Raw genomic sequence first — 12861 nt, 5'->3', positions numbered from 1 at the left:
GCCAGCATGGTTTTGTTTTTTTGTTTTTTGTTTTTTTAATAATAACTTTATTTTTTTATTGGTGTTCAATTTGCCAACATACAGAATAACACCCAGTGCTCATCCCATCAAGTGCCCCCCTCAGTACCCATCACCCAGTCACCCCCACCCCCCGCCCTCCTCCCCTTCCACCACCCCTAGTTCGTTTTCCAGAGTTAGGAGTCTTTATGTTCTGTCTCCCTGATATTTCCCACTTATTTTTTCTCCTTTCCCTTTTATTCCCTTTCACTATTATTTATATTCCCCAAATGAATGAGACCATACAATGTTTGTCCTTCTCCAATTGACTTATTTCACTCAGCATAATACCCTCCAGTTCCATCCGTATCAAAGCAAATGGTGGGTATTTGTCATTTCTAATGGCTGAGTAATATTCCATTGTATCCATAAACCACATCTTCTTTATCCATTCATCTTTCAATGGACACCGAGGCTCCTTCCACAGTTTGGCTATTGTGGAGGCCAGCATTGTTAAAAGCATGGGCCACCCCAGAGAATAAGGTAGCTGTGTGATTTTTGGCAAATAGCTTAACCTCTCTGATCCTTGATGTCCTCATCTGCAAAGTGAGAACAGTATTATTACCTAATTCATGGGGCTGTTGCAAGGAGTAAATAAGGTAACTCTTTCAAGGCCTAGACAGAGCAAAGGCTTGATAATAAAGTTTTTATTGTTACTAAGTATGGGAGAGAGTGATAACTATGTCCAGGAAGGGTATGCTTGGGTGGCTCAGCAGTTGAGCATCTACCTTTGGCTCAGGGTGTGATCCCAGAGTCCCGGGATTGAGTCTCATATTGGGTTCCCTGAATGGAGCCTTCTTCTCCCTCTACCTGTGTCTCTGCCTCTCTCTCTGTGTGTCTCTCATTAATAGATAAAACCGTAAAAAAAACAAAACAAAACAAAAACTATGTTCAGGAAGGTTGGGATCCCTCCAATCTCCAGAATGAAGGCCAATCTTAAGTGAGAATCTTTGCTTGGCAGGACTTAGCAGCAGCAACTCCAGAGAATCAGCCCTCTATGGGGCATGAATCCGTGATTCCATGATTCTAGCCGAGTTTAAGTCTTTCTAGCCTCTAAGCCAAAATTTGTAACTTTCAGGAAATACCAGAATTACCCAGAGAGCTTGCTTACAAAGCAGATTCTTAGAGCTCTCCCTCCAGGAGTCTCTTCTAGGTTTTAGGGGGGTCAGGTTTGAGGTACGTTTATCAGACAGCCCAGGTAATTCTCATCTAGAGTCTGGAACATTGCTCTCAGCAAGGGATAGGCAGGGTTTTCTGTAAAGGGCCAGAGTAAATACCTTTGGTTTTGTGGGCCAGAGGTCTCTGCCACAATTACTCAACTCTCTGCTACTGTAGCACAAAAACAGCCACAGACTTTAAGTAAATGAATGGGGGTGACTGTGTTCCAATAAGACTTAATTTACAAAGGCAGGTGGTGGGCCAGATTTGACCTGGGGGCCATCGTGTGCCAGTCCCTTCTCTCTGCCAGCCCCTATCTCTTCTATATATAATCAATAAAGACACAGATACGTGTAAAAAAAAGTGATATATTTTTAATTTAAAATTATGACCTGGAAAGGAACAGTCAGTTTAAGTGATCCAGGCCTCCTCTTTATACCAATTGGAACAGATGCAATATTGGCTCAGATTGCCAACCCCAAAGAAAAACTAAACCAAGTGGCAAAGCCTCAGGAAGGCCCCATAGCTTCCCTGCCAGGGCCATCCGGCTCCATGGAGGCTGTAGCTTTCTGGCTCCACTGAGCTTCCTTCTGTCACCCACCCCCCTCCCCAGTCTGATTCCTCTCCATTGCTCAGTAGTCGGTGCCACACCTGCCCTCTAGAGAGGCTGGTGTTCTGCAGTCACCTCCCAACTGCCTTTGGGGGCATCTTCCTTCCTGTGATTGCAACAGTGAAGTGAGCATTCTAAGCGTACGTTGCCCAGAAGGGCAACACCTTCATTGTTTAGCTGAGATCTGGAGCCTTGAGGTGTTACCACTGGTCACATGTAGCCAAGGCATCGGCAGCAAAATGGCAATCCTGAAGAATGACTGGGGAAGATGTAAGGGTCTCAGTGATCAAGGGCAATTCTGGAAATGAACCAAGCAAGTGCCATCTCGGTAAACTCCCCACAAAAGGGGCAAGAGCATCAAGATGGGACAAGGAACACTACCTCCTTTGGCGCTCCGAGGTCAGTCTGCTCTTTCCCGAGCACGAAAGTAAAGATCCCACTTCTTGGGTCAGCTTTGGCTCTCCCCCTCAAATGTTCAGGGCTGATCAGGCCTTTAGATTCACCTTGGCAGTCAGTTGGGGTCTCACAAGAACACGAGGTGCTGAATAATGTGAGAGGGAATCTGGGGCATGATGCCCTTTCCCCCTACACACATACTTTTCTTTTTCCTTCTCCCCCCACACTGAGTTTCAGAATCATGCAGCCAGTAAGGACAGGACGGAGGCTGTGGCCAGAGCTGCCTGCCCCTTCCAAGGGAGGGATAAGTGTATAGAATAAATACAACTGGCTTGAAGCAAGCTTCTGGAAGAAGCCAATTGGTCACCTCAGAACCACTGCAGGGGAGCAATGAATTTCCACATTGGTCCGTTTTCTCTCAAATTTACTGCACCCAAAGCCGGAATCTTGCCCTGAGTCAAAAAGCTGTCAGGACCAACCACGGAAGGGCTGCCTGGGGATGCAGGGAAGACTGGCTGGTGGCCAGGCTGTCCCCAGCACACCTAGCACTCCTGAGCTCCATGGGCTGCATCCTGGGTGTAATGCAGAGGCAGCCTGGGGACATAACAGGGGCCCCTGCTACGCCCAGAGTGGGGTGGGGTGTGGAGAGAGCACAGATTGACTAAAGTCCCCTGAGAATGGAGGCACAGTGGGAAGGAGAACAGGGTGGAGCTTCCTCCTCAGGCCCAGTCACTCTGCCTCCCAAGGGAGGAAGAAGATATTGTGCCCATGCCAGCACCACTGACATTATCTCATTCAAAAGTATGACACTGCGGGGTGGGGCAGCATTTCAGCACAGACCCTCCGGGCACCCCCCCACCCCAAGCTATGAGAAGGCCACCAGTGAGAACCTCCCCTCCCACTGTGTCCTTTTACAAGCCCTGGCTCGACACCACGTGTTGTATCACCAGTGCCCAAACCCCACCTAACCAATCTGCAAGCTCTCAGCAAGGCAGCTCAAGTGGTAGGGGTAAGGCAGTTCAGCTCCCAGGAGCACAAGTTCTGCTCAGTCTCCCTCACTTCTGAGAAACAGTGGATTCCTAACAGTCTGTCAAAGAGAGAGCTGGCCATGTGACCAGCCCTAAGGCCAGTCATGGAACCCTCTTACAAGACCACAGCGGTGTCATCCAATCATAGCAGAAAGCTGGCGCAATCCCTGCCCTCATTGGATGATATTGTCGGGCTGCCCGTTCTGGGCCACCTGTCCAGGCTCAGAGGCAGGTGTGGGGTTGGGCGTGTTGCTCTGCAGGTAGCGCCGGAAATCTTTGATCATGGGTCGGAGGACCTGGATGAGGACGCTCAGCGCTGCCTGGGTGCCCTCCATGGCCTGGGCCTGGCGCTCCTGGGCACAGGCCTGCACCTCTTGGGAGCGGCGGATCATCTGTAGCAGGTCATTCTGCTGCTCCAGGTGCTGGGCGATCTCCTTCACGTGCAGATTGGTGACCCGCTGCTCCTGGATCAGCTTGGCTGAGTTGAGGGCTATGCGGCTCTTGAGTGCTTGGGGTTTGACTGAGGTGTCGGCGTGCTGGGCCATCATCTCTACAGGGGCCTCGGCTGGCAAGGGTGGAGGGGCCTCTGCGGTGCAGTACTCCACCACTCCCTCCTCGAGTGTGTGATAGGTGGTCTCCGTGGGGACTGTGGGGAAGAAACACCAAAGGCAGTGGCAGGTCACCTTCTGGAAGGAATGAAGCTGGCCAAATGGGGTTGGCAGGAGGCCATTAATCCCTATTCAGGGGAATTCAGGTCTCCTCTGGCTTTAGAGCTCTTCTCATATAAATCTGGAGTCTAAAGCATTTAGAATCTACTTGGTAACCAAAGGGCCAGTACCAGATCTGGCAAAAGCAAAGCTAATGACAATACTAGCAAAAAATTTAGGGCACCCACTATGTGCTTGGTACTGTGCTAAGCCCTTCGCACTTGTTAGCTCAATGAATCCTCACAAGACACCAAGAGGCAGGTACTGTCATGTTCATCTTGGGAGATGAGGCAACAGACTCAAAAACATGGAGTGACTTGCCTAAGGTCACACAGTTTATTCAGCAGGTCCAGGAAGTAAACCCAGGTCTCCCTAACACCAGAGTCCAACTTGCGGGTAACCACTTCACTGGGATGCCTCCAGCTAACAAAGGCAGGGCCGGCACACAGTAGCCAGTTTGGATGGGACTCTACCTGAACTGTTGGTAGCCACACTAGTCCTCCTACCTCCCTCCTTCTTTTACAGCAAAGCAGAAAAGGAGGTGGGAGCGGGACAGCAGTTGCTTAAGTGCCCAATAAATGCCTCCCACCTACTCCATCACCTTGTCCTTCTAGTTCTAGAATAGCAACTGACTAAGACCAGTGTTTGATCCTCTTTCCCACCTTGATATCCTTGGGAAACACGACTGCATGGGATGGTACTCACGCATACACCCAATTCCCCCAAACCCCACTGAGAATCACCGGCTGATACAGGTCACAGCCCAGCACAAACTAGCAGTTACCAGTTACTGGTACAAACCCTTATCTGAACTAAGAAGTCCAACAAAACCACTGTCATTCATAACTGAGAACCTTTGAAAGGAATTCTGGGTGGGCTGTTTGGGCCTCCTGGCTTGTGGGAAAGGACAACTTTCTCTACCCTACCATGCCAACATCAGCTGTGAGTCCCCACCCCACAGGAAGCCCCTTCCTCTTCTGAGTCCTTAGGTTCTCCTGACCGACAGTACAGTTGTTCATGGGTGTGTCTTATCGTCCTACTAGAATAGTTTGGCCTGTATTTTAAACACCAGGGTAATCCTGGTGCCAAGCACAGGGTCTGACGTGGAAGGAATAAGATCTAGTGTTTGAGGACTGAAGGAATGAATAGATTAACACTAGGAATCGTGAGTTTTCTGGGCAGTGCCTGATGAATGCTCCCCGCACTGAAAACCTAGAAGGTCTTTGTCCAGAATCGATGTCTCACTTGGGTATTATCATTCCCGTCTATCTATTCATTTGACAGATACATCCTGACTGCCACTAAGGGCCAGGCCCTGTGATAAGGGGGGGGGGGGGGATCCAGACATGGTCTCTGTCTTCAAGGATCACAGAGTTCAGTCAGTCATGGACAGGAATGGTGGCAAAACGGTTGAGAGCAATCCAGCTCCTCAGAAGTCCAGACTGCGTGCTGAGGAAGTCCCAAAGAGTACAGGATCACTTCTGTCTGGGGAGCTCTTGGAAGGCCTCATGGTCTTCAGAGTCTCCCATCTGACCTTTGACCCTTGGCAGCCAACCTTCCCCAGGCTGCCCCAGCTCTTGGCTGGCCCTTCCCATTTATGCACGACAGACTGGGCGGGAGAGGTCACTCACTCTGTGTCAGGGTGACCGTGGCTGCAGCTGCAGTGGCTGTGGGTCCGAGGGCCACGGGGTGGATCTCTGTGGTACTGGGCAAGCTGATGATGGTGGCCTCACCCAGCAGGTTGCAGATGCGCTGTTGCATGGGGGTGAGCAGGACGGGGGCTACAGCTGGGGCACCGCTGCCACTGCCACCACCTGTCCCAGGCCCACCGGCTCCATCCTCCTCAGTGGGTCCTGGGGCCTCGCCACCCTCCACCGCTGCCCGGACCTGGGCCACCTTGCGACGGACCTCGGTCTTGAGGTCAGACCACTTCTTCTTGACCTCAGGCAACTCCCTGCGGCAGGTGGCCACAGCGTTGACCCTTCTCAAGATGCCATGCCAGGCCGCACTCTTGGCAGCCAGAGGGACCCCGGCGTTGAAGTGGTTCACCAGCAGGTGTTTCTTTAGTTCCAGCTCCTCCACGATGATCTCAACCTCTCGCTCAGAGAAGTTCATCTTCCTCTTCTTGGCTGGGACAGCCATGGCCTCTCCCCAGCCCCCCCCTTTTTAAGGAAATTATAATCCCCTCAACTGCCCCAATTCCCCTTCCCTTCTTCCCCAGCCTCGCCCCTCACCCACCTCCCCCTACAGGGGAGAGGCCGGGCTTGCCCAAGGCCAAGCACCAGGCCTTTGGTAACCCCCTTCGCTACGCAAAGTGCGTAGGGCCCAGCCCCGACCGGCCCGGCCGCGGCCAGCCAGCTGCGTAATGGCTTCCTGAATCTGCCTCTTCCGCCGGGGTGTGCGGAGATCCGCCCACTTCCCCTCTTCCCGCCTCCCAGAGCGTCTTCAGGGGAACCCGCCCTCCTGATTGGTTGGGGCTCAAACGTCACGCCGATCACTGGTTCCTTTGATCTGTCGCTCAACTGGAGAGCGCGCCTACTTACCAAATTGGCCTGGTCATTGGCCTAAACGTGTGTCTGTCGCTACAGAGCGCTCCGCCCACCTGCCTTTACTCACTTCCATTGGAAAATCCTTCTGTCCCTCAATCGTCAGCATTACGACTATTACGCCGTTAAATTCAGCTATTTTATTGGTGGTTTAGGGAGTTAGAGTACCAAAACCCGGCCTCCTAGTGCTTTCGGCCTTGAACCACTGGCCAATTAATTTTAATCCTACTCACGGGGGCAAATTCTGCTTCGTAGCCGCAGCTCCCAGTTGGTCCTCACACAAATCCTATTTCCCACCGGAGACTACGATGTCTCCTCGGGATTCCTTAGCCTAAACAGCGTTCTCGATGGAAATTGGACACGGGGCCTTCCGCCTGCTAATCACAGAACTTCTGCCTATCGCGGCGTGATTTGCTCTCTCTAGCCCAGCTCAGCCAATCCCTGCCTCCTTCAGTTTGAATCGACCGCAGGCTGAGCAGGGATCGCCCGCCTCCTCCCCGGATCCAGGCAGTCGGCGGTGTCGGGAAGGCCCCGCCCCGCCCGGGGGGCGGTCCGGGCCTGTGACTGGCCGGTGGCGCGCTTGGGGGCGTGGCCAGCGGGGCGGCGGGCGGCGGGGCGGGGCGGGGCGGGGCGGGGCGGGGCTCGGCTCCCGGAAGCGGCCCCTCCCGCCCGCTTGCCGGCTTCTCTCAACCCGCGCTCCTGTCTGGGGACTCCCGCGTGTCTTCCGCGTTCTCCCCGCCGGCCAGTCTCCCCCGCCCCGCGCCGGGCGCCCCTGCCTCGCGCCCGATGGTGAGCAGTGTGTTGTGCCGCTGCGTGGCTTCCCCGCCGCCGGACGCCCCCGCCGCCGCCTCCTCGTCGTCCGCCTCGTCTCCGGCGTCCGTGGACCCGTGCGGCGGCGCCGTCTGCGGGGGCCCGGACCACCAGCTGCGCTTGTGGAGCCTCTTCCAGACTCTCGACGTCAACCGCGACGGCGGCCTGTGTGTCAACGACTTGGCCGTGGGGCTGCGGCGCCTGGGACTGCACCGCACGGAGGGCGAGCTCCGGGTAGGCGGCGCGCTCAGTCGGCGCGGGCTGGGAGGGGGTCCCTTCGCGCCCCAGCTCCTCCGGCGGTCGGGGTGACAGGTCTGAGCGGCCCGGCTCCTTGAGCAGCAGCTCCTTGTGGAGCGTGGCGGCGGGGCTGGTGGACGGCCTCTTGGGCTGGGTGGGACGCACCGTGTGTGTGCTCGTGGGAGTGGAGCTCCTTTTTGAGCTCTGTGGGCGCTTGGACTAGGGGGAAAGGCCCTCTGTAGGCACAGGAGGGCACTCTGGGGCTGTCTGGTGGGCGCATAGCCCTTTTTGCTCGGCCTTCTCTCGAAGTAGGAGGCCAGGTCTCGGCAGTCGCCTTTTGTCACCTCCTGACCTCCAAGCTAAGCTTGATGCCCTCCCCTCCGCTGCATTGACTATTTCATCCGTCCTCCGGCGGCACCCCTCCCTTCCCCTCTCGATTCTTTGCCAGCCGCGAGCCCTGATCTGGTTCCTCTTAGAAGCATGTGGGAGTAGAAAAAATGGGAACTGGGGTTTCAGGCAGATCTGTGAGGAGGTTGGTGAAGACTGAAGACTTGACAGTTCTCATGGTTTAGGTTCATCCTCATTTGACATGGTTATCCAGAAGATGGAATGGTGGTCTCGAGTGGAAGGAGGAAGATTCTTCCTAAAAGTGAAAGCGTTGCACACCTAGAAGGGGATATTTTTACTCCTATTCTGGAACGGGCTTTGGCCAAGAGGAATGGGAGGACCAAGAATGGCCATCTAGGCCTGCCAGAAAAGTGCTTTTCTTTCTTCAGAAGAACCTCAAGCAGAGGCTTGTCACTTCCCCTTCTATCTCTCCTGGTATTTCCAACCCTGGCTTGGTAGCTGCAGATACTCTTCCCAAGTATTTCATTTATTATGACTTAATCTGATTTCCAACGTGGGATAGAACTTCCGAGTACTTTACCTGGTAACCTGTTTCTCTTTTCGTTTGTTTGGTCCATTTGTACATACAACAATTAGAGAATCTCTTATAGCCAAATATGAAAAAAATCTGATAAAACACCAGTGACTTTAAACCCATTTGTTGGTCAGGTGGGTATATCTAAGGTGTTTTTAACTTCTGCCTACAGGGTATTGGATCAGATCTAAAGTATTTAACCTGGGTGCCTGGGTGGCATAGTTGGTTAAGCGTCTGTCTTTGGCTCAGGTCATGATCCTCAAGGATCTGAGATTGAGCCTGCTGAGTCGGGAGCCTGCCTCTCTCTCTGCCCCCCACTTGTGCTTGCTCTCTCTCCGGTGTTCTGTCTCTTAAGTAAATAAATAAAATCTTAAAAAAAAAAATTTAACCTACTTAGGATCAGCCTAGAAGACCAAGAGTAAAACTATGCAAGATAGAATTTTTGGCCAAGTCTAAGAGGCTTGGAGACAAGTTTAAGATTTTTATTTTCCCTGCATTTTTATACAATGAGCTAGATTTTTTAAAGATTTGATTTAGTCATTTGAGAAAGAGCACAAACGGGGAAGAAGCCTCTGGAGAAGCAGATTCCCTTCTGAGCCAGGAGCAATGCAGGGCTTGATCCCAGGACTTGGAGATCACAACCTGAGCCTAAAGGCAGACTCTTAGCTATCTGAGCCACCCTGGCGCCCCTAGATATTTTTCCATGCATATCTGATGAATAAGTTGCCTGGAAAGATGGGATGGCTAAACTCAGGGTCTGTGCTTTAGGAGTTTGGTGAAGTGTGAGCCTAGGTGAACCTTTCTGCTTTTGTGAACCTACCCAGGCACATTGAGGGCATCTGGCTTTATTCAATATTTGTACGTACTTTGTGACTCAACTGTGATTCATGATACATCTGATATTAATGCTAATCCCCTTTTTTGGCCAGTAAATCTGTAAGGGAAATAAGGAGGAAGTGATCATTTTGATTTCCAGTGTTAAAACTTTAATTAACTAAAAGGAGCTTTTCCCCTTGGGGTCACATTGGCTGAAATCTTTGATCTCAGTTGTGTGATGTGAAACAATTCTTTATCATTCTTCTTTTTTTTTTTTTTAAGATTTCTTATGTATTTATTCATAGAGATGCAGAGAGAGAGAGGCAGAGACACAGGCAGAGGGAGAAACAGGCTCCATGCAACAAGGCTGAAGTGGGACTCGATCCAGGGTCTCCAGGATCACGCCCTGGGCTGCAGGCAGCAGCTAAACTTCTGCGCCACCTGGGCTGCCCCTTCTTTATCATTCTTTTGGTGTGTGGATTTAGTATGGACTCTATTTCTACAATTTTTTGGGGTTTTATATAAGTAAAATTAGCGTACAGCTTGAGAGAAATTGGGAATGATCTATTTTATTCATTTATATACAAGTTAGTCCTGTGGCAAATGGTTGAAGTATTAGAGAACCTGCCTTTTTGTCAATAACTTGGCCACAGGAAGACACCCTCTCTCACGAACACCCCCCCTCCCACTTCCTGTTGAAATTCTATCAGTATTAGCTACATACAGAAAAAACAGTGCTGTAGTTTTGCAGAACTAGCAAAGCCAAAAGAGAATGTGGGGGGCCTTCGGTTTGAAATGGGTCATCTGCTGTGGGAATAGGCATTGAAAAACACAACATCACGCTTTGGTAGCTGCATCATGAGACCCAGAGGACCAGTCCTAGATGTTAGGGTTTGCGCAGGAATCCCTTGTGAGTGCTTATCAGTGTGTGGTGTGGACCCAGGCCATGTGACCACATAAAGCCTCTGGATAGCCTACAACAGGTCAAGTCAAGTTTTCTTTAGACACGAACCAGCAGTTTGGGTCACCTGCCTTTATTTCAGAAGAAATTGGGACAGTTGAGGAAAAATGACTTAAAATGGATGTGGGCAGAGAAACCCATGGCAGCCGGCCAGGGCATGTGAACCAGAAGCCCGTCCTAGGACAGAAGAGGGGCAGAGCTTATTAAAGAAAGAAAAGAGATGACGACACCGGTAGTGACTCTGGGAGTTGAAGCTTCAGCTGGAGCTAATTATAGATTGCCTATTTAAGGCAGTTTCATGTGACCAAACGCAATCTTTGTTTTAAAACAAAATTTAAAACCTAGGGTAGAACCCAGGGAGCCAATTACAGAAAGAATGCAAGCTGTGTGACATGTAAACAGTTGTCCCCTTAGCTGCGGCTCTTGGGCCCTCTTACCAGACTGGTGTTTAATGCAGGTGAAGCTTCTAGAAGATGGTCGAGTTCAGAGACTTGCACATGTGCCATTGAGTTGGAGCTCCACCATAACTATGAGAAGGCAGCAAGGCAGTGTTTTCACCCCATTTTACAGAGGTCTGGAAAGACAGTGAAACAACCTCAAAACTCATTTGGCCACCTAGGAATTACACCAGAGAAGCAACTGAACTGTCTTCTGATTCCTGCTCCACTCCTCCATAACTATACCAGTTGTTTCTGAGGGACACACAGAGAGTTCCAACTCAGGCTTTGGAAAGAACTTTGAGAAAGATCCAGTTAGACCCACATCTGTTATTCCCAAAATAGATTTCAAGATTGTCTGGAGATTATCAAAGAATGAGAATCCGCCCTGCCCTAATTCTCTCCTTGACCTGAGCAGTGTACGGGAGGCAATCTCTATTGACTTAAAATGAATGAATAAAAGATATCAGGTTGGTATTGCTTAATCAGACAGTGCTGTTGAACTCTATACTTTTTAAATGATTGGCCATTTGTGGGGAAGGTATTTACCTAAATAGCCAGACTCAGGTAAGATCATCTGCAAAATAAAGAGCCTTTTTATTAAAAAAAAAAGGATAGACAATACTTGGTAAAATATAATGGCCCACTTGAAAAAGAAAAATGCTATTCCACAGATTAGATTTAATTCATATATTAAACTAATTGTTTTTTGTTGTTGTGAAATTGGTTCCTAGTTTGAAGTAATTATCAAGTCAACTAGAAGGCTTTTTAAAATTAATTGATATTTGCGGAGCACCTGGGTGGCTCAATGGTTGAGCATCTGCCTTTGGCTCAGGTCATGATCCCTGGGTCCTGGGTCGAGTCCTGCCTCGGGTTCCCTGCGAGGAGCCTGCTTTTCCCTCTGCCTATGTCTCTGTCTCTCTCTGTGTCTCTCTTGAATGAATAAATAAATAAAATCTTTAAAAATAAAATAAATTAATTGATATTTGGAAAGGTACAATCAGGTACCCCAATCCTAAAACCAGATGATAGTTGGGAATATACCAGAGTGGGCCTCATCTGGAGCTTCAGCTGAATGAATTCCTTTGATGCTCAAAGAGTTATTAATTGTTGAAGCCTCACAGAGACCACCAGGGATTGAGAGAAACAAAAACTTTTGCTACTATTCATTTCCAGTCCTACTGAGCACAGCTCCAGGATGAATCTAATGAACAAAACTGTATAGGACCAGTCTCATTAAACTAAGGCCGGGCAGACTTTTCATGTATAGCCATTTCTTCTTATATGAATTTGGCAGAATCAAAGAATTTAGTCTTGAAAGGGTCACTGGTCACCATAGGCCAGCTTCATACCTATTGTGGGGAGCTTTCATGTCAGTCTGCTTATATCTGTAGATGCTACCCAAGTGATCCAAAGGCTCTTTAAGTATCTGAAAACAGCTGTCTATAAAATAATTGCTGCTGCTGCCCAAAACAGGGTTCATCATGCATTGCTCACATGATATGCTGTCCATACCTTTTGGGGTCCCTCATCTGAGGCAGGATACCCTAGGAGTACAGTCTTCCCTTGGAAATATGCTAAGTCAAAGAAGCCAGTCACAAAGAGCATCTATTACATGATCCATTTATATGGAAGTCCAGAATAGGAAAAGCTAAAGAGACAAAGTAGACTAGTGGTTGCCTAAACCTGGGAGGGGAGAGGTAGAGATAAGGTGATAACTAAAGGGTTAGGGGTTCTTTGGAGGTGAGAAGATGTTCTACACTTGACTATGGTGATGATCGCACAGATCTGTGAAAAACCATTGAATTGTATAAAGGGGTGATTTGTAGGGTGCGTGGGGTTTTATCTCAGTAAAACTGTTTTCAGAAACCCAGTACAGGGGCACCTGGTTAGCTCAGTTGGAACAGCATGTGACTCTTGATCTTGGGCTCATAAGTTTGAGCCCCACACTGGGTATAGAGATTACTTAAATAAACTTAAAAACAACAACAGCAATGACAATAAAAGATCCTGTACCCAGTACAGGATCTGTGGTATAAATCTGGATTCAAATACTATTTCTACTGCTTGCCAGCCATGTGACCTTGAGCATGTTACTCAACCTCTCCACACCTCAGTCTCATTAGAAACATGGCGTTATGAATACCTGCTTCATAAGGTGGTTGTGAGATTAAAT

At 49.8% G+C, this 12861-nt stretch overlaps 2 protein-coding genes across 2 annotated transcripts in view; one reads left to right on the top strand and one right to left on the bottom strand.

Annotated features, from left to right (window-relative positions):
* Positions 1–869: 869 nt before the first annotated feature.
* NAIF1 (nuclear apoptosis inducing factor 1) lies at positions 870–6126 on the bottom strand. The gene is made up of 2 exons (XM_055345919.1): positions 5588–6126; positions 870–3895 (listed from the first exon to the last, which is right to left on the bottom strand). Exons 1-2 carry the CDS (start codon positions 6096–6098, stop codon positions 3423–3425), a joined length of 984 nt encoding a protein of 327 aa, XP_055201894.1. The 5' UTR covers positions 6099–6126; the 3' UTR covers positions 870–3422.
* A 1046-nt stretch (positions 6127–7172) lies between these two features.
* The window catches only part of SLC25A25 (solute carrier family 25 member 25), a 36473-nt gene continuing 30784 nt past the window's right edge, over positions 7173–12861 (top strand). The window contains exon 1 of the mRNA XM_055320536.1: positions 7173–7546. Within this exon, the coding sequence (XP_055176511.1) occupies positions 7289–7546 (258 nt within the window). The 5' untranslated portion in view covers positions 7173–7288. The remainder of the gene's footprint in view (positions 7547–12861) is intronic.

The sequence above is a fragment of the Nyctereutes procyonoides genome, unplaced genomic scaffold, assembly GCF_905146905.1.
Source record: "Nyctereutes procyonoides isolate TBG_1078 unplaced genomic scaffold, NYPRO_anot_genome, whole genome shotgun sequence".
NCBI lineage: Eukaryota > Metazoa > Chordata > Mammalia > Carnivora > Canidae > Nyctereutes > Nyctereutes procyonoides.
The sequence above is the reverse complement of the archived record's forward strand: the minus strand, read 5'-3'. Positions and strand labels throughout refer to the sequence as shown.